General features: G+C 38.2%; 1 protein-coding gene across 1 annotated transcript in view; it reads left to right on the top strand.

Moving 5' to 3' along the window:
* The window catches only part of SUGCT (succinyl-CoA:glutarate-CoA transferase), a 310,449-nt gene that overhangs the window by 9,850 nt on the left and 274,737 nt on the right, over positions 1–25,862 (top strand). The window contains exon 6 of the mRNA XM_058031578.1: positions 2,220–2,340. Within this exon, the coding sequence (XP_057887561.1) occupies positions 2,220–2,340 (121 nt within the window). The remainder of the gene's footprint in view (positions 1–2,219; positions 2,341–25,862) is intronic.

Genomic DNA, 25,862 nt, shown 5'->3' with positions numbered 1-25,862 from the left:
GCCTATCAGTGTCCTCTCTGGAACAGATAGTATTCCAAGTCAGGTCTGTGTAGTATTGCTCTGTTAGTAGGTGTTAAAATATAAGTGATGTTTAGAAGAATTTTAGGGCATGAGGTATGAAATTGTAGTTGACAGTGGACTTAAGACCCCATTGAGACTGAAAATCTCTGTGCATTTTAAGAACATTGTTTTGATGCCTTGAGAGGCTACCTAGAACAGAGGCTAGACAGTGTGAAAGGATTAAAGTAGGTATTTATTAAAGAAGGCCTTTGAAGGATACACCTTGGGCAGCACAAGAGCCTGGCCATGGCTACACCCAGGATGGATGACCGGTCACACATTTGCACACTTTTATAAGTTTTGGTCCATTTACATATTGGGGTTAATTTTCCAATTACAGCTTCAGGTTATACAGCCCCATCCTCCCAGATTGCTCTCCTCAGCTCACTGTTTATAGTTTCTGGGCCTGAAGCTGCAATGGTGTCCTTGGTTCTTGGGCTGGAAAAGGATTGTTTTGTCAAACTAACCTGTGAAGAGAACTTGCTAACACTTTATATGAAGTTCAGAGTTATATACTAATGCAGCATAGAATCTGGAAAATATAAAAGCTACAATTTAAGGCATCAGTTTGGATCAGACTGTGTATCCATAGTTTTCCACTATGGCAGAATTGTTGGTTCCTTGAGCATCAAATCTACATGTAGATTGCCACCTTTATATATTAAAAACTATTTTAAATGGAAACTTTAGATGCAGAACTGGCACAGCACTTGTAATGTGTCTTGAAAACTCCTTTCTCTGAGAGCATATACCCTGCTAAACTCTGGGCCCAAGTCATTATATCCTCACTTAGCATTTTTGTAATTTCGTGTATGTTGCCCAGTCAGAAGTATGGTGTTTTTCATGTTGCAGTACTGTGTGTCATGCTTTCTTCCTCAGTGGCTTGTGGGAGATGGGAGTTCTTCAGTATAACATGGACAATAACTTTCAACTGTTTTAGCCCATTCGATCACTGTTATTTTCACAGATTACAAAATCACAGTGAAATCAATACAGAAGTTGGAACCAATTTCATCTCTTGAATCAACTAGGCTATAGCTGTAGCATTACCAGTTTGAAAAGTATTTATATATGAACTGTGATGGATTTAAATAGAAAATAAAACCTCCTTAACTTAATCTTTCATTAAGGCATTGTGATTTCTGTTATGATGACACTAGTTGTGGGAGCTTCTTTAACACACTGTGTATTTAATTACACAGTGACATGGCAGTTTCAGAGATTGTGGTGCCTCCTTGATTGGCTGCAAATAGCATTAAGCAATTAATATATCAGTTATGCTTAAAAATGGATGCACAAATATGTGTACCTGTTAGGGAGCATTTCTTAAATTCCTGTGCACTCACACATGCCCCACACAATTTACCAGGCAGAAAGCCTACAAGTCCCTCAAGGCATACATCTGTCTTTTGACATGCAGTTCTCATGTTTCAGGAGTCAACTTGTGTTAGTCTCAGTGAAATTTCCATATGGAGATCTGCTTATAATTTTTATAAGAGAGGATGGAATTTAAAGCAAATTAAGGTTATATGTTAATCTCAACATCAATAGATTTTTGAACTCGGTGATTCATTTGTAAGCAATGAAAAAAGTCATATTGCAGAACTTGATAGAACTATTGTATTTAATGTGACTTTAGGATCTTAATTTTAATTTTTTGTATTTTAAGTGTTGTTAGGCTCCCTATTCTAATTCTACATATAGAAAGTTGGATATATGGCCTTGTTATGGTAATTCTAATCAATGACTTGAAAATGAAAAATTTTAAAATTATTTTTATTATGGAGAAAACATGAATAATGGAGATATATCACTTCACTTTTCTTAAGAAAAAGGGAGTAGAAAGAATGTATGTGAAGATTGCTCTGGTAAACTGTTGTCAAGCCTTAGGAAATTGATGTGATACTGATAATACCACAGTTTTGTCTAGTCACTCTAGGGTTTTGACAGTCTTCTTTCTAAATATGCAGCATCTCTAATATGTAGTGTGCAGAAATGCACAATCTGACAGTTAAAAAAAAAATCTTTAAAGGCTTTTCTTGTATGAGCAAGACTGGAGCAATTTTCATTAGCAAGATTTTAAAATTAAGTTACATAAGAATTTATTCAACTTTTAGGAGTTAATTAACAGATTTTACTTATCCTTTTCTTTTCTAAAGCTTGCAGCAGCATCTGATGTTTTTGTGGAAAACTTTGTCCCTGGGAAGCTGGCTGAAATGGGTCTAGGTTATGAAGACATTGAAAAGATTGCTCCTCACATAGTGTACTGTTCAATAACAGGTATTTTTTTTCAATTCTTTATGTTCATTATTTCCTTTATTTCAGTCAAAGTGTTATAAGAGTCATGTGGTTGTATAGAAGTATGTTACTTTGATGTCAGTTAAGATAAATTGAGAGTTTAAGTGAGTTCAATTCAAAAACAGGTATAGAAAACGTTTGAGGAAGCAACCATGTCAACAGCTTAGTAGCTGTTAAGTGTCATTGCCATAGCAGCCTGACATGTTCTGTTGTTTTCAAAGGAGCCATGATGGGCTGGTCTCCTTGGATTTTGATTTAAACTAGCTGAAAACTGAGATTTCTTTTTTTTTTCCTTTCTTTTTTTTTTTTTTTTAACTCTCCCAGCAGTTTTACTGAATCAATTTACATATTATGTGTTTTAAATCTTGTAATCTCTGTGGTTTTTACTACTCTGAAGTATCTCTCTCTTCAGAATTGTGCAGTTACCTGTTTATGGAAGTTTTGCATGACTTTTTTACAGTCTATTGCTTGGTAACTGAAACAGTAGAAGAGTTGTATGTACTTTATAAAAGCAGGGAAGAATGAAAAGGAAATAGACACATGTATGCTGATATTCATATAAAAACAATTTTAAGTCTGAAAAACTGATTAAAAAACCCCAACAAAAACCACCCCTAAAATCTTAATCAACTAAAATGAAAAGTCTAATATTAAAATGCAATTAAATAACAGCAGAAATTGCAGATATTTTTAGACTGTTTTAAAATCTTAGTTATAAATCTGCTTTGCTCTTCAATTTCTGCAGAATTAATGGCTTTGTCTTTTTGGTACTGGGTATGGATGTTATTTAATAGAAATCAAATAGCTTTTTAGTCTTTTGTGGTGTATTTATCATGTTTGTGTGGCTAATGTCTGAAAATGTCAAGAGCAGAAAGGCAATTATATTCAGGGCTTGATGAGAATCTTTGTTTAAACACCTATTTAGGTTGGTCAGTGGCTAGTTACTACAATGTTTATCACATTTGCTCGTGTGTATAATCTCACAACTAGAATTTGTCAAGTGGATTTGCATTTTTGTTTGTTTTTTTTTTGTTTAGTTGCTGTACCCATAATGATGGAAAATAATTAAAATTGCATCCAAACAATCTGTGTGAGGTACAACACCCTCTCATTTTGTGTCAGATGCTCCAGTCTCTTAATCACCTTTGTGACTCCGTGCTTGCCTCATTAAGTCGGTGTCTGCCTTTTACTGGGCAGCCCAGAGCCAGTCACAGGACTACAGATGTGGCCTCAGCAGTGCTGAGAAGAGGGGAAGGATCTTCCTCCTTGGCCTGCTTGGCACTCTTCCCAGTGCAGAAAATACTGCTGTCCTCTGCTACAAGGATGCATACTTTTATATGTTTTGAGTGCTCCCTCAATTGAGGGTAGCTCTTCCTTGCTGCAGACTTCTCCCCTAGGCTCAGGGACCTAAGACTCCTGAGAGCCGTCTTTTTTTGGTAAATAGTGAGTCAAAAAAAGAATTAAATGCATCCACCTTTGTGGCCTTTGTTTATTTTGCCATAGGTCCATGTCCTACCTAGTCTTCCTTCTGCTGCTGATTTACTTTCATGTTGTCTTTTGTGTCTTTTGCCAAATTCAGCTCCAGGTCAGCCTTTGCTTTTCTAACCATATACTTATATGATCAAACAGCACCTCTGTACTTCTAGGTCACTTGCTTCTTCTTTCACTGCTTGGAAGACAAGCTGAACAAAAATCACATAATCTTGCTGTTTAGAGCTTTGTGTAATGCATAATTTAGTTATGCTCTATAATGGGAAACAACAAGCCTTATTCATGGACTATGGCAACTTGTAGTTGAAAGTGTTTGGGAGGTAAGACCTAAGTGATGTTTAGTTAGGCATTCATAAAGCAGCTTGAATTCCTAAATTATGGTTGTTTAAGTCTTGGATACTCAACAGGTATAAGCAATGTCTTTTTAAGGATGATGCATCTTTTAGGAATAAAAATATAAGCTCCAGTGCCCTTAAAAAAAAAAACCAGCTCATAAATCCAAAAAATCAGCTCAGCTCATAATCCTGAGTTAAGGCAGGAAATAGCAAAGCCTCAATCTAAGCATATTAAAAGAAGCAACCAGACTAGGACATGCAAGAAGGCACAAACAGGCAGAAAACTGATTTAAGAAGAATTCCTGATTGATTTCAAAAACTTCAGTGATGTGATTCTAGATATTACAATTCCTAACTATTTTGTGCTGTGGTTGACTTTGCTGCATTCAGATATGCTTGGGTTTTTTTTTGGGTATTTTTGTTTTGTTTTGTTTGGGTTTTTTTTTGTGAAGAGAGATGGGACTAGGTATAAGGCTCTAGGACTCAAGTGTCAAACAAGTGATAGTGAAGGTCTGTGTGGGGCAAGTCAGTCAACCAGCCACATTACAACTACAGCTGTAAAAAAAGAAGAATGGGGGGAACTGAGGGCCCCAGATACTGACTGGCCTTGTCCCACAGGGAAATCTGCTGCCTCCTTGGGGCCTAAGTAAGAGATATTACTAGAAGACTCCTTGGACTGATTCAGCCCTCTGATTATATGTAATTCTGTATTTCCAGGTCAGCCGTGACAGTTCCCAGGGCAATCAAAAGCAACTTCAGGGCATTGGGATGACCGGTTGAAGGGATAAGAGCAGAGGTGGTGTTTCCTTCAATGCTTTCAGTAGCAGAGGAGAGTGCTGAAAGAAACAGGAAAAACCTGATCAACATATGGCTTAAAGACTGGTGCCATTGGTGCAGTTTTGGCTTTTTCTCTCATGGGATAGTTTATACAGCACTAGGCTGGCTGCAGGCAAATAAGATTTGTCTCTCTAAAAGAGTGAAAAGGATTCTAGGCCTGTGAGTTGGCAGGGACAATTGAGGAGGCTTTAAACTTGGTTTGAAGGGGGAAGTAGGTAAGACCAGACTCACTAGAGGTAAACCTGGCATGCCTGTGTCAGGGGTTAAATTGATAGCCCAGCTAAAGTGCATCTACATCAGTATGGGTAACAAACAGGAGGAGCTGAAGGCCATTGTGCAGCAGGAAAGCTGTGACTGCCATCAGGGAAATGAAGTGGGATGAGGCATTTAAATGGCGTGCTGCAGTTCATGGCTACATGGCTACAAACACTTCTGAAGGGACAAGCAAGGAAGGAGAGGCGATGGCGTGGCTCTGTACATTAGGGAGTGTTTCAACTGCATAGAGCTCAAGGATGATGATGACAAGGTTGAGTATCTGTGGGTAAGAAGCAGGGGGAAGGCCAACAACACAGACATCCTGATAGGAGTCTATTATAGACAACCCAGCTGGGATGACGGGATGGATGAATTATTTTGTAAGCCTCTGGCTGATGTGTCACAATTGCTAGCCCTTTTTCTTGTGGGATGTCTGCTGGAAACTCAACACAGTGGAGAGGAGGCAGTCTAGAAGGTTTCTCGAGTGTGGAAGACAACTTCTGACACAACCGGTGAGTGAGCTTAGCAAGGGGTGGACCCTGCTAGACCTGCTTTTTACAAACAGAAGGGCTGGTGGGAAAGGTGGTGCGCAGATGACATCTCGGGCACAGTGACCATGAGATAATGGAGTATTCAACTCTTGGTGAAGTAAGGAAGGGGTCAACAAAACCTCCACCTTGGACTTCAGGAGGCTGGACTTTGGCCTGTTCAGGACACTGGTTCAGAGAGTTCCTTGGGAAACAGCCCTTAAAAACAAAAGGGTCTAGAAAGGCTGGACATACATTAAGAAGCAAATTGTAAAGGCACAGGAACAGTCTGTCCTTGCTTGCAAAAAATAAGCTGTCAGGGAAGAAGACTTACCTGACTGAGTAAGGAGCTTTTGCTAGAAATTAGAGGAAAAAAAGAGTTTATCACCTCAGGAAGAAGTGGCAGGCAACTCAGGAAGACTACAAGGGTGTTGTTAGGTCACATAGAAAGAAAATTAGAAGGCAAAAGCTCTTCTAGAACTCAATCTGGCCAGCTCTGTGATAGATATTAGAAAGTGCTTTTATAAATACATTAAAAACAGAAGAACGGCCAAGGAAAATTTCCAACTTCTATTGGATGTAAAGAGGAATATTGCAACAAAGGATAATAAGTCTGAGCAGATAATGTCTCTTTTGCCTCAGTCTTCAACAGAAAGAAGGGTTATCAACCAGCTTCCTGAGCTGGAAGATGGGGATGGGGAGCAGAACAGACTGCCTGTAATCCAGGGGTAATTAGTTTGTGACCTGCTGTGCCAGTTAGACACTCACAAGTCCATGGAGTGAGATGGGATTCACACAAAAGTAGTGAGGGAGCTGGCAGATGAACTCACTAAGCTGCTCTCCATAATTTATTATCAGTCTTGGCTAACTGGGGAGGCCCAGCAGAGGTTGATCAATGTGACACCCATCCACAGGAAGGGCCAGAAGGAGGATCCAGAGAACTACAGGCCAGTCAGCCTGACCTTGGTGCCCAGGAAAGTTATGGAACAGATTATCTTGAGTTCATTACATTGCATATGCAGGATAGCCAGGGGATCAGGCCTGGCCAGCCCAGTTTGTGAGAGGCAGGTCCTGTTTGACCAACTTGATCTCCCTTTATGACCAGTGCCCACTTAGTGGATGGGAGAAGGGCTGTGGATGTTGCTACAGCAAAATCTTAGATTCTGTCTCCCACAGCATTCTCCTGGAGAAGCTGGCAGCCCATGGCTTGGGCTAGTGCACACTTTGCTGGGTGAAGAACTGGCTGGATGGCTGTGGGCCCACAGTGGCAGTCAGTGGTACCCCATCAAATTTGTGGCTACTTCTAAGTGGAGTTCCCCAGGCTTCAGTATTGGGGCCAGTCCTGTTTAATAAAGTTATTGATGATGTGGACATGGGGATTGGGTGCATCTGCAGCAAATTTGAGGATGACACCAAATTAGGAGGGAGTGTTGGTCTGCTGGAGGGTAGAAATCAGTGGAGGAGGGTTCTGGCCAGGCTGGATTGATGGACTGAGGCCAATAGTTTGAACTTTGGCAAGGTGAAGTACCAGGTTCTTCCCTTGGGTTGCGGCTACTCCCTGCAGCCCTACAGGCTGGGGAAGAGCAGCTGGAAAGCTTCCCAGTAGAAAGGGACCTGAACATGCTGGTTGACAGCAGCTGAGCTTGAGCCAGCAGTGTGCCCAGGTAGCCAAGAAGGCCAATGGCATCCTGGCCTGTGTCAAAAGTAGTGATTGTCCCTCTATACTCACAGTGGCTGGTTCAGCACCTGCTGGCATTTTGTGTTTGTGGTTACAGTGATAGTAGCCATTACCCTGTTGTGGATTAGGGTATTTGCCAGATCCTTGAAGTTGTTCAAATGCTGTAGTGCTGCACTCCTTGTGATTGTATTTGTCCTGGTTTAGGGCAAATTTGGGAGAAAACCTCCAAAGGGCTTCCTCTGGAAAGCAGATTCAAGCAGCCCCTCCCTCAACTGGTTTGGGAAAAGAGATAAAAACTGTTTATTTAACAGGCAAAGCATTCATCAGCACAAAAAATGAACAATATTAAACAATAAAACCTCTTGCCACTCCAAAGGAGATGACAAACTCAGAAAGTCCCCTTGGTGGGCTGTAGCTCGGCTCACTCAGTCTCTGATCAGTCCCTCTGGTGCTGGAAATGCCACGGCCCAGGCCCAGCCCGGTGGGCCACAGGTGTGAGCTGCTGGTGCTTCTCTGGGTGTTCAGTCCAGAGCAGGTTTAAACAGGTCCAAGAAAAAGAAAACCCAGAGTCCAGGGAACTTCTCTGCCTCAGCTAGCTAAACTAACTAAAAGCAAAGGAGAGCTCTGTCCTGCTGTCTGTCCGTGCTGCAGACAATGCAGTCCAGGAGCAGGATGCAGGGGAGCAAGTTCAGTTTCTGATAACAAACTCTGTTCTTCTTCTCTCCTCCCTTCACTCTTCGAACAAGTTTTAAAGGTGCAAAGCTTATTATCTGGAATAAACAGAACAGACAACTGGGGATGCAAGCATCATAGAAGTCAGCCCAGGACATACTATTTTTGTGAATCCTGTTATATAGGAATTACTGTTTTGTACTGCTTGATGTGAGCCAGTACAGGCTGGGCTGTCCTATATCACGTTGGTCATGTAGCTGTGAATGGTTCATATGTGCCCTCTGTAATATAACAACACTTGTATGTATTTCATTATTTCTCTTTCTGGTACATAAATTATCATAGAGATGTTATCAGCTTACTTTTCATTTATTATTTACTTTGCCCTCCTTGCTCTAAGCTACAGTATCACCATGAAATCTAATTAATCTGAGTTCTAGTAGTGTATGTTCCTTCTATCCTTTTCACATCAATTCTGATGGCAAACAAATAACAATAATAAAAAAAAGCAGAGCCATGGCAAAAAGGTTTCCCACTCTTTCAAGTCTTCATTTAAAAGAAGTTCTTAGTGTTTTAAGAAAGCAACTGCAATTTGTGGGTTTTTTAATGTAGAAAAACAAACCTGCATCCTTTTTTGGTTTTGTCTTTAAAAACAGCTGAAACGTTCTGTGAGAAATTTTGAAAGCATTCAAACTTCTCATTCGTATACAACTTAAAATTCAAGATTGAACTCTATTACATAAAATACTTTTTGTTAATGAAACATATATGGAGGTGCCTGCTTGTGGTGAATAGCCACATATTTTAGCAGAAAAATAAAAAATAAAATCTAGGAGACACATTTCTTAGAAATCAGAAAATATGCTACTTTATAACTTAAATGGTATTGAGCCATTTTTCTTTAATACAGGAAAATTTTTTATGTGGAGTTGCCTCTCTAAATTTTGGACAATTGAAAATAGTAAAATGAAATATAGTGTATTTTTTTCAGTAAGTCTAGGGTCATGTGTAGGTGAAGAGTTTATACATAGGTATGCCAGACGCTGTCTCTTTTACAACGCTTTGGAAGTTGTGATTTACAAACTGAGTTTCTTATCCAAACAACTCAGATTGAATCTATACAGCTTTGCAGTGAGTGCTGCAGGGTTTTGAGGATATCCGGGACATTTCCCAATGTTCCTGCTGCTTTGAGTGCACTTGAACTCCAAACTGCCTGTTCTTACTCACAAGCTGGCTTTGCTTGGCTAGAAATAGTTTAAATGTAATATATGTTGATAGTTCTGTGGTTGGGATTGGTTTAAGTTCTGGAAAATTGGATGGTTAAAGAAAATTATGTACAGGTCACAAGGGAGTGACCATTTCTATTATGGTCTGCATCATGCTGTCACTAGGAAAGTCACAGTTTAATCCTGAACGGGAGAGGGCACTGTTTAAAAGGACAACATGGTTTCCAAATCAAAACCTTTTTATTTTTTTCTTAAAGCCTCTGAAGGTAATATGTTTTCAAAGAATTTTACAGGTTGTTTATGAATGATGAAATGTACTCCTCTCAGGTTCTCTACCCCAGCCCTTTGCTCTGCTAATCTATGTGAAGTGTGATTATTCTTCTTTTTGTGCAGGTTTGTTTTCTTCCTAATATTCTAGGAAGTAATACTTTATATCATATGCAGGTTGCTTTGCATGTTGCTGGTGATATTAAAAATCTTGTTTTGGTATTTTTTGTAATTTTATTTTTTAGGATATAAATGTGATGTTTTAGTTTTCTGCCTTTTAGGGAAATTTTACTGCTGTAAGGAGTTGTTACTGTATTTATGCATGAAAAAAATTGAATACAGAATTACAGAACCAGAGAATAGGTAAGTTTGAAAGTGTGTCATATGATCCAACCTCCTGACTCAAGCAGGGTCATCCTAGAGCACACAGCATAGAATTGTGTCCAGCTGGTTCTTGACTATCTCCAGTGAGGGAGACATAACAGGCTCTACAGGCAATTTGTTCCAGTGCTTGGTCACTTGGTGCATCTTCCAATGCATCAGTCTCTGCCCATTGCCTCTTGTCCTAGTCCTTGGCATCCCTGAGAAGAACCTGGCTTCTTCCTCTTGGTGCCCCTGCATTAGATATTTATACACATTAGTGAGGTCTCCTCTCACTTATCTCTTTTCAAGGCTCAAAAGGCCCAGCTCTCTCACTCTGTTCTTTTGAGGGATCTGTTCCAGTCCCTTATTCCTCTCCACTGACCTCCAATGGACCCACTCCAGGAGCTCCATGTCATTCTTTTGCTGAAGAGCCCAGCACTGGACACAGCACTCCAGATGTGGCCTCAGCTGGGCTGAGTAGAGGGTCAGGATCACCTCCACCGACCTGCTGGCAATGCTCTTCCTAATGCACCCCAGGAGAGCATTGGCTGCCTTGGCCACAGGGGCTCACTGCAGGCTCATGGACAGCTTGTTGTCCACCAGGACCCACAGGTCCTTCTGCACAGAGCTGCTTTCCAGTGGTTTGGCCTCCAGCCTGTACTGGTGCAGGGGGTTATTCTTCCCCAGGCATAGGACTCTGCAATTGCCTTGGTTGAATTTCAGGTACTGCTTTCTGCCCATCTCTCAGTCTTCCAGTTCTTCTCTTGCATCTGTCTCAAGGCCCTGTTGAAGACCAGTTTCAAGCCCTCTGTGGTATCAGCCACTTCTCTGAGCTTTGTGTCACCAGTGAACTTGCTGAGGAGGCATCTGCCCCTTCACCTGAGTCACTGATGAACAAGCAAAACAATCCTGGGCCCAGGACTGAACCTTGGGGACACCACTTGTGACAGGCCTCCAGCTAGACCCTGTGCCACTGATCATGACTCTTTGGGATCTGTCATTAAATATAGCTATAATTGTAGAAAATCTGCCATGAAAATGTACGTAGTTTTAACCAAAAGTAACGATGAAGATAAGGTTTTGGAATTTATATTTTTATTAACTTTGTGTTACTCTCACAGTTCATATTTCTTGGGGATTTGCACTCTCTACCCCAGAAAACTTAGCTTTAACTCTGAATTGACATACACTTGACTACATTAAACTGTTTGTTTGTTGACAAACAGCATATTGCTAAAGAGACAAAAATTAGGTGGAAAGAGTAACAAAAGTTTTATAGACGTGTTGTGGGTCACCTGAGTTTTCTATGGGTATGAATCTGGAATTGTTGTATATGTAGTTTTATTTAATGTACATAAAGTTGTAAAGATACATAAATGAACACATTTCAAAAAAGTGACAACGTCCTCTATGTCTCTTGAATGATTCTGATTAACCTATGGAAAGTAAAATAGTTCTTCACTCCACCCATTTATATAACATTTAGTAACAACTTAAGAAGCATTTGGTACTTCCCAGTATCTTGTTTTGTACAGATAATTTGTTGTGGCTTTCCCTGAGAAGACGTAATGTTATAGTTTTGATGCATATCCGTCTTAGTCTCTAGTATTTTCACAACAGGAAGGAAAAGACAACCGCAATGTGTTTTACTGGGCAAAGGCCAGCCCAAGCATCCTTCAGATCCTCTAATTTGTGAACTAACTGTGGTAAGATGTGGAATTGCCTGGATTAGGTACAGTTTTTAGACTCCCTCTTACCAAATGTTTCCGGCCCATAAAATTACACATTACTTTGAGTGGGTGTGTCTTCATGCCCATACACTCCCCTGATTATTGATGGTTTTATGGCTTCTGTATCTTTTAAATCTGGATATAGTTACCTGATAGAGACGGATAGATTACCTGCCAAAAAATGATAGCTTCAGTTGTAAAAATCATTGAGCAAAATAGCTTCTTGATGGTGTAAATTATTTGTTGATAGCAGGCTAGTCAAAAGTCAGGTATTCAGAAGCTGACTGGGCAATGGTTGTAGTTGTAACTAAATAATAGCAGCCATATGAATGGTCTTGAGCATTAATCTGTTCAACAGCTTTTAAAATTTGTGACCCAAAGTTGCTAAAAAAAGTTCTTCGGGGTTTTCTTTTTTTTTTTTTTGTAATTACCAAACAACAACAACAAACCCAAAAAAAAATAAAACCCACCCAAAAAAACCTACACACAACAATTTAAGAGAAAGAAAAGGAAAAAAAAAACAAAAAGGAAGGCAAAATACTCACCTTCATTGCGAAACATCTGATTGAGTCAAATAGTCAATTCAAACAGGATGTTGTGCAGAATGAATCGGAAATTAGAAGAATTAACTGATAATTGCAGTTATCACTGATTTTTAAGTATATTAAAAGCAGCAAAAATTTGGAGAATGTGTTAGTTAAGGAATTTGGAAAGTGCAAAAATGAATATTGAGTATTGTGGTACCATATTCAGTAAAACATGTTCATGGACTTTTTTCAATAAATGTATTGTTTTCTATTAATGGAAAATAATGCATTGTCTGATGTGTAAAAGAGGCATTGTCAGACCAAATTGAGTATCGTGCTTCCAGTAGTTCTTAATGTGTTTTAAGAATAAGGAGGGAGGCCTGGAAAATTGTGAACATTATACAGCTCTTAAGCAAACACAAAAATCACAAGTTTGCAAGCATTGAGGTATGAACTTCAATGCTCACAATGATTGAATAAAACATTTGGAAGGGAAAAATATGAAGCTTCTACGCGAGCTTGATGTAATAGAGTCTTCCAGCATTGGAAAAGAAAATTAAACTTCTCTAATCTGTTAGTTTTTACATTATGCAGTTGGAAGATGGATGGAGTTAATCTACGGGTTTTTTTGATAGCTTGAAGTTGTCTGTGTGGAGAGTTAAGAAAAATTTATCAGGGTCTAGAGATAAAATAGTCTGAGACCATTTTTTGACAAGTTAATTGGCAAATACACAATTTTTTTAAAGACAGTGTAATTGGTTGGCTGTATGAGGATAATAAACTTGTGCTATATATTTTGACTGTAGTAAAGTTTTTGACACTTTTGAGTAATTCTTTCACAGAAAAGCTAGGACAATGTGATGTACAAGAAATAAAAAACTTGGTTGAAGAGGATCAGAAGCTCTCTCATAGCTTGCTGTAGATACTTCATGACAATGGAAGAAAATGCTTCAGAACTGATGTTTCTGCATTTTTTTTTTCTTTATATAGATGATGGATTGCAATGTGGACAAGTCCAAAATTCTGATAACATCATGTGCTACTGGGGGCTTGTGGGGTTTAGATTTGAGAGACAGGAAGAACCTGGAGGTGTTTTACAGGTAGAAGGCATCACTTCCTTTACAGCCTTATACTGTCCTTTAGAATATTTCCTGGGGGTCTGGCTAACTCTCAGAAGAGTCATGGAGGGCTCTGCTCAGTTCTTCTTACTGAAGCATGTAATTGGAACCCTTCCTAACAGTTTCTGTGTCAACACAACACAGTCATGTGATGAAGTCCTAATGTAAAAGATCAATTTTTAGTGCCCTGAGAGCTCCATGCAGCTCTGAAAGCCCACAAAGCTGAAGGGAGTCAACTGACACAGCAGGATTAAAATTGAAGATTACCTTGACCAAATTGCTTACATAAATGTAAGAAGAAAGGTAGAATTAAAGATTGGAACAAATACAATTTACTGTGCTTAATCAAAAATAATCAATATAATATAATTTTAATATTATAATATTTAATATTAGTATGGGGAACACTGGGTGAGAAGAGGGTTCTCGGGAGACTTGGTTGTCAGGATGGGGAATGATCAAAGTAGAGCCTGAGTCAGTGATGATATCATTAGATGAAGGACTAGTGCCATACTGGATTATATAAAGGTGAATATGGCCTAAAGGTGAATATGGCCTGCTCCACATTGGTAAGGTTGGAAGGTGAAGTCTACTTCTGGGTACCACATTTCAAAAACTTTATGGAAAGCAGAAGACAGTTGAGAGAAGAGCAATCTGTAAGTAAAAAACATTGTGTATGAAAGGTAGCTTGGAACATCAGGTTTTTTTCTTGAAAGAAAGGCTGCTGTGATCAGAAGTACTGTGGTTGCCCATCTGACCATCTCTTCCTAAAGCATTCTGTACATTTGCACACAGCAGTTCTGAAATGAAGGTTCTGATAGGATGTGAAAGCATCAAAACCCTTTACTTATTGCATAGAATTAGCCAAACTGCTACTTAGAATTCAAAAAATGACTGTGTTGAGAAAAGAAAATCTCAAGAAAAAATTTTGTGAGATAGTAATTAAAATAGGGGTTCAGACTTGACAGTTGGAAAAATGGATTGCCTCTTTTCAGAGATTTAAGTAATTGGGACTACATGTGCACTGTACAAAATAAAAAATGACATGGATATTGAATACTTTGGTGCTTTTCTGCACTGCACAACATGCTGCTTTGTAATTCTCAGTGTAAACTGCGCATTTGTGCAGATTGGTATTTGGTTCCTTGTGCTGTAAAGAACCAGCTTTATGGCATGCAGCAGGAGCTCTAAGAATTTATTATACATCTCATGAGTAATTGCTCTGATCCCTGAGGTGGTCATCAATATATGATCAAATGGACTGAGGCTTTTTGGTCTGTATTAATTCTAAATATGAATTTCTGAAAGAATTTGGAACTGTTTTAACTTACATAGCACAAGTGTTAAATATTGTAAAGGCATAACTTCATAAATAAGTTAATTGTTGACTGAAAGTTTGCATGATGTAAATCAAAACCAAGGAGCCAGTACCCCTTATGCTTCCAGGCATTAGGATGGTTTTTTAAGCTATTACTCCTTTCTTCCCACCTTCACTGTATGAATAAAGCCACTAAAGAAACTGATGAGACAGTTCTAATCTCTGTTTGTATTATAAGTGTTCACAAGCAGAGTTTCTACAGTGTAATATTTTAAAAAAACTTAATGTGTAAGAGGTAGTATTATCTCATAAGTTCAAGATACATTATTTCTTTCTAGACATCTAAACAGATTTGTTCCTTAGCCTGAAAAACTAATCCTATGCCATTTGAGTATTTAAGTTGTGTCAATTTTTCCTTTTGGCTGAGCCATCAAACTAGAAAACTTCTGTTTGAAGTGACAAAGTGATTGCTTATGTGTGGAAATTAATTGGCAGGATGCATATATCCAAATACTACTTCAGTGATGTCAAAAAAGTACTTTTTCACTAAAACTTAGAAAAAAAAGAAGTCACTTGGTCCTGTGCATGAAGAAACAGTTCTTGTTTCTAAGAAAGGAATCAATTGCCACAGCAGTGCATTGTTGTATCAGTGGTGGTTTTACGTGGTACTGCTAGGTAAATTCCTGAGAGAACTACTTTTATCTGTAACTGTAGGTTCTGTCCTTTACAAAAGGGAACTTTTGAGGCCAGTCAGAGTACATTTACATCACTTAATAGTGTTGTGTAGAAACAAAAACGAGCTTTCTCTAAACCAGCATGGTGCATTGGACCTCAAGTATTATAGTTGCATTGCTTTTGGGGCCAAAGTGATTGAGCCATTTATCATGGTGTCGCAATATGTAATGTTGATTTATTCTCAGTACTTTTTTAGGATCAAAAGATAATTTGTGTACCTGCAAAACTTTAGGAAGGAAATTCTGGAAATAGATGTCCATTGATTTAAAGTGAGGCAGCACTATAGCTGATGCTTCTGAAAATAAAGTAGTATTATGTTTTAAGTATCATGTAGCCCTCAAGTATCATGTTTTAAGGACTTGCTTCATTTTGGCAGAACATGTTTAGATAGTTCTGTGGCTCTCCTTTATTCTGTCTTGTAGAAGGCAACCTATACAGTCCTAAACCTCTTTGTGCTTGGCGTGAGACCCATTCCATAACAGTCTGATGCATTAGGATTGGCACTTTGTGGCCAGTATTTCTTCTGAGGGTAAAGTACTCAGTATATGGAGTATAAACTGCAATCCTAAACACATGAAATTTAATTTTTGTAAATGTTATTTATATATAAAATAAAGCAGATATTGTTATAGCCTTCCACAGTTGACTGCTTTATTCAGATTTAAATGAGGAGAATCAATGTGAGCTTTTAATTTCAATTCTTAGCTCATGGTGCCAATTATTATTCTACAGAAACATAGCTACACAAACAGGGTGTACCTTCTGATGATGTATAAATAATTTGATCTTAATTTCTGCTGCCTCTTCTTTTGGAAGATCTCCTAAATATTTCCAGCTGTTTTGTATCAAAGGTGATCCATCTGCAAGGAGAAGTTTACCTCATGCTTTTCTAGACAAAAATGAAAAGCATTAAATAGGTCAATTAGACCCAGGATTATTTTTTCTCTTTACTGAGATTAGAATTGTAATTGGTGGGTTTTTTTAATAAGAGTGGGTTTATTTTCTGTTGATATCTACTTTTACTGAAAAAAATCCTAATGATTGTGATGAAAACTGGGAAACAATGACTACCCTGCTGATCTGACTTGCAGACAGATGACAAATAATGGGACTACTTTGAATTACTTCTGCTTTTATTGTTCACATATTTTTCATATTTCTTTTTAAGAACCATGTGTTTTAAAAGCCTGATTCATAGGATTTGAATTTTTTGGGACTGTGTGTTAAAAGTATTGTAATATTTTTCAAAATATTGTTTCCTTTTTGGTTTGGTTTTTTGCTTATGATTAGGTAAGTTTGAAGTGTCTGCCTACCTGAAGTGACTGAAAATTGCAAAGGTTTTCTGTGTATTTACTCCTAAGCAGTTGATTTGGGAAATTTTTGTTAACTTTATCTACTTAATCAAGAAGGCTATCAGCTGTAAACTGTTGGAACCTGGAGAGTGCTCAAGAGTAGTATTAGGCTTAGCCTCCTCATCTTGTCATCTATCTTTCTCTATTTCTGGAGACAGAATATGCAGCTAGCTGGTCTTTTTGTCTCCATTTGTTTTCATATTTCCATGGTGTTCTATGCTTAAACCCCTTTAAATGTGCTCTTACAGCCCCTTTGGACAACATGAGTTGCCAAGAAGTTGCAGAGTAAAATGTGAACCAGCAAGATTTGACTGAGGTGTGTTGCAGAGCAATTATGTTTGGTATCTCTTGACTGGAGGAGAAACAAAATGGACTTGAATTTGGAGTGTTTATGCTTTTCTAATGGTGATGGCAACAATGTTTTTTAACCTGTACCCTACACAAAAATGTGTATTCCATTTTAGAGTGACTGAAATATGAATACTACAAAGCTGCATTTTTTGGGTGTTTTACCATAAAAACAAACTTCAAGGTATCTCCTTCTATAGGATTAATGTAGTTGTGCTGTGTCAAGATGAAGAACCAATGCTTAGTTTTCCTACTTAGAGCACATTCTTGTTGCTGGTGGGCTTATATACTGCTTGCAAAATTAGCATAGGCCAAAACAATTCTGTTCAAAAGAGGATTCTATAAAATTCAGCTGGTTGACAAACTTCTTGGAACTGAGCAAGAGGCTGTTTTCTATACAACAGACTTCTGTCAGCACAGCTGTGCTGGACAGGACTGTGAAGAGGTGCTAACACTGCCTGGTTTAGTTATTTTGGCAGAAGCCATTAGCAAATACGTTATTATATTGACAAAACATTTCTTTTGCTGGTAAAATTATTCTTGGAGATGTATCTCTGTAACTGGTTTTGCATTCTAGTATGAAGTACAATTTGGTCTGGAAAGCTGCATTTGCACTATACTTGCAGGGTTTTGCCAGTACTTCAAAAATAATAAAGGACTCTGGCATTGACACAGACCAAACTTTTAAAATGTATCAGTAACACAAACAAGTATGAAAAGGGTAGAGACTGAGAGGTGGCAAATTGGAAAAGGGTAACTGAGAAGTGTATGGGGGCTGACAGGATCCCTTTTCTGTTGGTTGGATTGATATCCTTGCAGGATTCAGATCTGCTGCACATCTTCAGGAAGGTGGGTGTTTTAGCTGACTGACACTAAGTTTTGACTTTTTGCTGCTTCTGTTATCAGCACACCACCAGCAGCTAGAGTGCATAACTTTTTTTTTCCCCTGTAAATGATTGAGCTACCCTTTTGTATTGGCATTTAGCATCCTAGCAGGAGGGCTTAGCTGTTTTTTCCACTACTATTTTTTCAGTCACACATAGCCTGAATGTCCAAAATACTGTGAGTTTAGGAACAAGAAGCAGTTGAAAATGAGTGCTCTTCTGAAACACTGTGTTCCTATTCTTTGTTCAGTATGAAGCATATAAAAAGTTTAATGAACCAGTCATAATTCTTCCTTGCTTTAATATTAAGTATTGACTTTCAGCAGTGCATGAAAGTAATGCTTTTCTTACGCCTTCTCACTCTATTGCTTGTTCTTTCATCTAAGTAGCAGTATTTTGTATAGAATCAAAAACTTCAGAATTTTGGACTCTGTCCTAATGAAGAATACAATATCAGGCAGAGAGCCTGTGAGCTCTAAGATTTAACACTGGGTTAGTTTACAGTGAATGAAAACAGATTAGACACTGAAAATCCTGGATATGAACAGCACTGTACAATTGTGAAGACACTTACTGATGGTTTAATGTTTATTTTTCAGTAGCTATTATGCTTGGATAGGTGCCTAGCTAAGTTAACAGAAACAAAGCTGGAAGATTTTAGGCATCTTCAGAAGCCATGCAGCAGGCTTTTGTAAAGCAGTGTTTATTGTGTTTCAGTTGCCATAGTCTAAAAAGAAGACTTTGATCATGAAAAGATCATGAAATATGTTGTTTATTATTGCTAAAAATTTCTCTGCTTCTTTCCAAATGAGTTATTTTTAGGGAATCTCCTGTCTAATAGCATTCTTATCTGCTTTGTCTTGTTCTGTTGATCTTTTTCCCTTGCCTGATGGACTTAGTTCATGAAGATTGCGGGAGTTTTTCTTTGTTTGGTTTGTTTCATTGTTTCAAATGGTGAGGCTTTGTGATTTCACCAAAGAAGCAAGTATAACTAATTAAAATGGTGAAAAGATCCAGTGGCTTTGTTGTGCCCTTTCACGGTATTGTCTGTGGGTGTTGTTTGATTTGTAGGATGACTGTAAGTAGCTGCTGTTGACCTGAAAATATTTTCCAAGTAAGCATATGGTTTTCATTACTTGTGATTTTAGAATACTTTTATAAAATAAAACACTGTCAGTAGCTAGCAAACAGGAAAAAAACAGACTTGGGTGTAGAAGACACCCAAGTTTGAAAAATAGCATGGTTTTTGTCATTTTTAGAAACCTAGATAGTGTCAGAATCTGGAACTTTTCCATGTACCTGATCGTTAACAGCATTTTGTATCTCAGTATTTATGCCAGCAGCTAAATCCATTGATCTGTGAGTTGACTTGCAGGGAAAACTTTGACATAGCAAGTAGCAAATGTTACTGTGAAGTAAGGATGTAATGAGAAGAGTTTGTGGATAACAGTCTTCTTGTAAGTTAAAGTTCTTGTAAAGAGGAAATAATAATCTGTTATACATGGGACAAGAAGTAACTGTTCACATTTCTGCAAAAAAGGAGTCCTATTAAACATTTAGGAAAGCTTTCTAACAGAGAGGATGGCTTTCTTTTCCAGGAGAGTCTTTGTGGGTATTGCAAAGTCAGGGTAAGGATACCTAGTGCCGTTGTGATTGTGTCTTACAGTGACCTGACCACCATTTCAAGAGGAAAATAGGAGGCCAAAATTTTGTAACCTTTTAAAAGACTACATCTTCCAAAATTATTTTATGGAACTACAACTACAAGTTGCTTGTTCATATAAAATTATATTCTTTGTACAATAAGAAGGCATGCTATATATCGTGTGCCTGCTCAGAACATATAATACATGATTGTTTGTCAGTTTCTTATATTTCTGTAAAATTAAAATAACGATCTTAAAATATATGGGAATGAATGAATTAATGAATTGAACTTCTTTTAATTTTAAAATTTAAAAGAGTAAATATGTTTATTTCCAGACCATATATTTTATCATATCTTCTTTGTTTAAATATTTTGTGTTTGTAGACTGAAGGGAACTAAAATCAGGCTCAAAAATATCACTTATTATTAAGTTATTGAAAGGGTTGAAATGACAGCCTGAGATTCTAAGACTATGTTGCATTCTGTATGACTTAATCCTCTTTGGGAATTAAACTTTATAGATTTGTTTTGAAAATTTTTGAGGAAAATTTTGGAAAGTTTAAAAAAACAATTGCATCCTGATTTTGAGTTCATTTAATATGCTTTTCCAACTTCTGAGGCACTATGTATTTGATCTTAGAGGGAGAGGTCAGGATCAGCCACGGCCATGCAACCCCCAGGGGAGCTGTTTGGTCAGAGTCAGCTCCTTCACTGCACACTGCTGCGCAGATTTTTCTGTCAACATAACTATGTACAGCCACAACAAATGGGTGTCTGTTCAGGTAGTATCCATTTTAGAACGTACATCACCTGTTTCAGATGAGAAATAATTATGTAATTACCTTACATTTCTGTCAAGGGATCGTAGATAATCATGTCCTTGTCAGAAGACTTCTCTGAGGCTGTCCTAACACTGCAGTGCTTGGCTATAGCTTAATAAATATTAATACAAAATACACCCTGCAGGTACTTCTTAATTTTACATGATTTTTTTCACTATAAGAAGTAGTAAGATGATTAATATCTGTTGAGCTGGAGTGTGGTGTCTTTTTGTTGACTCCTGACTGATTTCCAGATTAGTCAGGTATTTCTCACAAATATTTGCTCCCTTACCTTAGTCATAATAGTGTGGCAGAGTTGAGTGGGTAGAGCAGTCCTAGCAAAGTAAGTGAGGACACACAGAGGTTAGGACAGACAGCTTGCCTCAGCATTTAACTAATTTCTGTGCAAATTTTGAAACCTGGATGTTGTGGGAAAATGTCATTGCTACATTGCTGGGAGTAATACAGTTCACTATTTTAATATTAACTTTCACTATATAAATATTTGTAGTCCTAATATCAGCTGTATCCTTGTTCCAAGCATGATTTGTTACTTTTAAGTGTGTTCAGCTGGGAATATTGGTGTAAACCCAGAATAGCAATGAGGAATTTGGGTGTCTATCAGCCTCCTTTAAGGCGGGAAGTAAAGTTTGAGTACCTAATCTCACTGTCATCTAAAAGCTTTTAATTGAAACTTTGTTTTCAGAAATGGTCATCGTGACACATTTAATTTCTTAGATCATGTAGAAGAGTGACCCCACTCAGACGGGGAAGCTGCTTCTACCTTAAAATTCAGGGAGTGACAATTTAAACTTTCGCTGACTTAGCAAAAGAGATAGCATCTCTTAAGTAATTATGGTTTGAGCTATGGAGGGAAGGACTGCTTTCTTGTAACTTATATTTGGCATGGTATAAAGCTAGAAAATATGGCCTAGAATTTTGCAGGCTGATTAAAAGCCTTTTGAAAACCAAACTTGTCTTGTTTGAAATGGTCTGTGACTGTGTTCCAGAAGTGTGGTTGGTGCCCTAATAGGAGTTGTGTGAGGCTGGGTACCCAGATCACATGAAAATTGAATGGAGTTGAACAACTGGCAGAGGCTCTGCCGGTTGTCCTCTTCTAGTCTTTCAGTAGCTAAATCTTAGCTTGAGTTTTGTGCTTGATTTAACAATTTTGTTTTATCTATGCCTTTCAACTTGTAACACCTGATTGCATTCAAAAGACAGGGTTAGAATGTCTAAATCACCATGTGTAAAAGCAATAAGTATTGTATGCATTTGCAATCATCAATTGGGAAATGAAATGTTTTTATCAGATTGGTCAGATTTTATGCTTGCTGACTTAAGGCTTATTTTTTCTTTAACATCCTTTCATCTCTCTCGGCAGTTTGCTCTGACTTCACCTTTCTTGTATCTGTTCTGATCTCCTGTAAGCCTGCCTATTCAGGAAGTTGTACTTCCTTTCCTTCTGACCAACACATGGCAAGCATTTTCCGAAAGTCGTTCCTCGTTTTGCTAACGCATTTGGCAGCTCTGACACCGCAAAGTTTCTTATAATGCGTCTGTTAAACTTCGGCTTTTGTCATCGCAGAGAATTGCTTGTGTTCTTCTGCTTGTTTCATTAATCTTTATTAAGTAAAGATGTAAGCTGTCTTTAATTGAATATTTTCTTTTGGCAATAGAACAAGCCAAAAGGTGTTTCTTATTAATTTGTTATTCAGCAGGGATAGCCATCTATCTGGATTGAATTTGTGACAATGTTTAGTTCCTATTTGTAGAAATGCCTATGTTGAACATATTCTTCTATGTTTTGCCCAGAATATCTTATACAGCCTGACTTTGTAATGCCATTTGTCATCTGGGAATTGAGCTACAGGGAATTGGTCTGTGTTGACAACATGTCTCCATGTTGGTTTTTCCTATCCTTTTAGTACAATGTGTTTTATATTTGGCCTTATAAAGTTTTATCATGCTATCAAATCATGAAGAAGTGCAGAAATTATGGCTTTTGGTTTTCTTGTGCATGTGATACAAATATTTTGAACGCAGGTCATAATGAGAAATGCTGACCTTTCTTTTTATGACACAGAAAATCATACTCAGGCTGTCCTGTAGATTTAATTATGGTGCCATCATTAGCTTGAAAGCACATTGTATTGAAGAAGTGAGAGTAGCAATTTCAGGTGTTGAATGAGTTTTCATTCCTCCTTTCCAGTTTCTGTGCATTTATTAATTTTGTGACATTTACTTCTTTCTCAGTTGTTTTTTTGAAGGTGAAAATTGTTTGTGACCCACTATCCTGAGCTGTTAAATTTCATGAAATACAAATCGAATACAAAACAAGCTGAGAAATGGAGAAACATTTTTATTAATCTTCATAAAAATCCCAAATGAATCTAAACTAACCTACATAAAAATACTTCTTTTGGAGTGATTGTTCCTAAAGTTATGATATTGCAACACAGTAGTGCCTGTTTATCCCAGATGCTTTCAGGCAGCTCCTAGCCAAAATGAAATTTTTTATACATGTTAGGAATTCTGTCATCATATCATCAGTAACTCCTAGGCAAGGAAATATGGTGTGTTCTGTACACATCTTGGAATAGCATAGAACCTACAGACATATGAAACTTTGTCTGGGACAAAGTTGTTTAATTGGTCTGCCTGGTTTCTAAAAGTTTATGAAGAATGTCTGCCATAAATGTATCTAAAAATCCCACTGTCGTCCGGCAAAAAATGTAGCTGACATGGTATTAGAAAGCTAAACCTGTAAGAACACATTAGTCTGTTTTCCTAACAGAGTTCTTTCTGGAAACATGTTTGGGTTGGGTTTTTTTTTTTGCTAGCATTTTTAAATTAGTGTGACATTTTTGAACATTTGGCAGTTTGGGCAGTAACACTTTTGTGCACTCCAGCAACTTTTACTGTTATTACTTTTTTTTGGTAATCTTCAGCCTGACCTTTCTGGCTTCATAATATTTATTTCTGTTTCTCAGAACAGAATCATTTAGAGCGGATTGTAAAGCAAATTATGTCTCTCTTATGTGATAAATATATTGACCATTTCAAAGTGGATAAACTAATAGTAGTTTGTTATGACATGTTATTTTTTTCCCCCAAACTTTTGTCCCATATGATGCCTGAAAGTATTATCATTTTTCCTGTGCTGTGTTCCAAACCTTGAGTGCCATCACATGTGTCCTGCACACTGAGCCCAGAACTATAAGCTTTGTTGTGTTAGAAGTAACTTCCATGTTTCAGAATAAATGGGCCTCTTTCATCATGGACAAATGTCACAATGTCACACCAACCCCAGAATAGTAGGTAAGCTAAGATTTATTTCCTGTTGACGAAGGTTTTCAGGGTTTTTTGGTTTTTGTTGTTTGTTCTGCTTTTTGGTTTTGTTTTTTTTTTTTTTAGTGTATGTGTCTGATTTAACTAGAAAAATCTGGGAGAAAGAAATACTTTTAGTCTTTCCATTTGCCGGGAATTGTGGTGTATTAATACCAATGTAATTTAATCAGATAATAGCAGCAATTTGACTCTTACATTTAATTGCAATGTGTATATATTGCCAATATTCACAGGAAATTTGTATGCTTCAATTCATTTTACCAAACAATTATTCAGTCAGCTGCAAATAATGTCCTGCATAAAGTTACTTCTTCCATGCCCCTAGCTAGTGATGCGTATCTTAGGGCTATTATAATTTACTGTTTATCTTGACATTATTATTTTTCAGTTTTGCTAGATGAATATTCTTAGGCACCTTAAGTCTTCTCTTGTTGCTCCATATCAAAGGTTTGGCCATCAAACTGCTGGAGACTTTTCAGAACAGCTATGAGCTGCATTATTACATGTTAGCCATCTTATTTTATAAAATTTTAATTGTCATATTTACCCAAATATTAAAAAAAAGAGATGCAGGAACAGAGAGATAATGATTTTTTAATGTTACATTAAGCATGTCTCATTTTGAATATCATACACTATGTAATGCTGCATAGTAATAGTGATGGTGGAGATCTTGGTTAAGAAAATTCTTTAAAACTTTTCATTTGCAAATTTATATTTATTGATCTTTAGCATCCTCTGTTTTCCAATTGGTTAAAGTCTCTTTCTTCCTTCATGTTTGAGCTAAGGGTACAGGATTGCTGGTGGAAAGCTGTGGCATTTGCTTTGTAAATGGCTCCAGTAAAGGCCCATTTTTCCCTCAAGCTGACACAAAGTAGCCGGTGCCAGTTCTTTCATACTTCTCATACCCGGTTCATTTTTCTTGCTCAGAAAAAGCTTCAAAGAGTAAAGGTTCCACACTTTCTTATGTAGAAGGTAGACTTGGCTGCAGGGTCAGAGCAGGAGGATTTAGGTGTGACTATGCTGAATAAGCAAATAGTCCTTTGGTGGTTGTGATCAGTGGCACAGGGTCTAGCTGGAGGCCTGTCACAAGTGGTGTCCCCAAGGTTCAGTCCTGGGCCCAGGATTGTTTTGCTTGTTCATCAGTGACTCAGGTGAAGGGGCAGATGCCTCCTCAGCAAGTTCACTGGTGACACAAAGCTCAGAGAAGTGGCTGATACCACAGAGGGCTTGAAACTGGTCTTCAACAGGGCCTTGAGACAGATGCAAGAGAAGAACTGGAAGACTGAGAGATGGGCAGAAAGCAGTACCTGAAATTCAACCAAGGCAATTGCAGAGTCCTATGCCTGGGGAAGAATAACCCCCTGCACCAGTACAGGCTGGGAGCCAAACCACTGCAAAGCAGCTCTGTGCAGAAGGACCTGTGGGTCCTGGTGGACAACAAGCTGTCCATGAGCCTGCAGTGAGCCCCTGTGGCCAAGGCAGCCAATGCTCTCCTGGGGTGCATTAGGAAGAGCATTGCCAGCAGGTCGGTGGAGGTGATCCTGACCCTCTACTCAGCCCAGCTGAGGCCAGATCTGGAGTGCTGTGTCCAGTGCTGGGCTCCTCAGCAAAAGAATGACATGGAGCTCCTGGAGTGGGTCCATTGGAGGTCAATGGAGAGGAATAAGGGACTGGAACACATCCCTCAAAAGGACAGGCTGCTGGAACTGGGCCTTTTGAGCCTCAAGAAGAGATGACTGAGAAGGGATTTTATCAATGTCCCTAAAGCACCTCAATGGAGGGTGCCAAGAGGATGAAGCCAGGCTCTTGATGGTGCCAAGCAAAAGGACACGAGGCAATGGGAGGAAGTTGATGCACAGGAAGTTCCCCCTGAATATGAGGAGTGAGTTCTTTCCTGTGCTGGTGACCAAGCACTGGAAAAAATTGCCCAGGAAGAGTGTTGAGTCTCCTTCACTGTAGATACTCAAAAACCATCTTAACACAATCCTGTGCCATGTGCTCTGAGAAGACCCTGCTTG

This window comes from Melospiza georgiana, chromosome 1 (genome assembly GCF_028018845.1).
Source record: "Melospiza georgiana isolate bMelGeo1 chromosome 1, bMelGeo1.pri, whole genome shotgun sequence".
In the NCBI taxonomy this organism is placed as follows: domain Eukaryota; kingdom Metazoa; phylum Chordata; class Aves; order Passeriformes; family Passerellidae; genus Melospiza; species Melospiza georgiana.
Note: the sequence above shows the minus strand (reverse complement) of the source record. Positions and strands in the feature narration are given on the sequence as shown.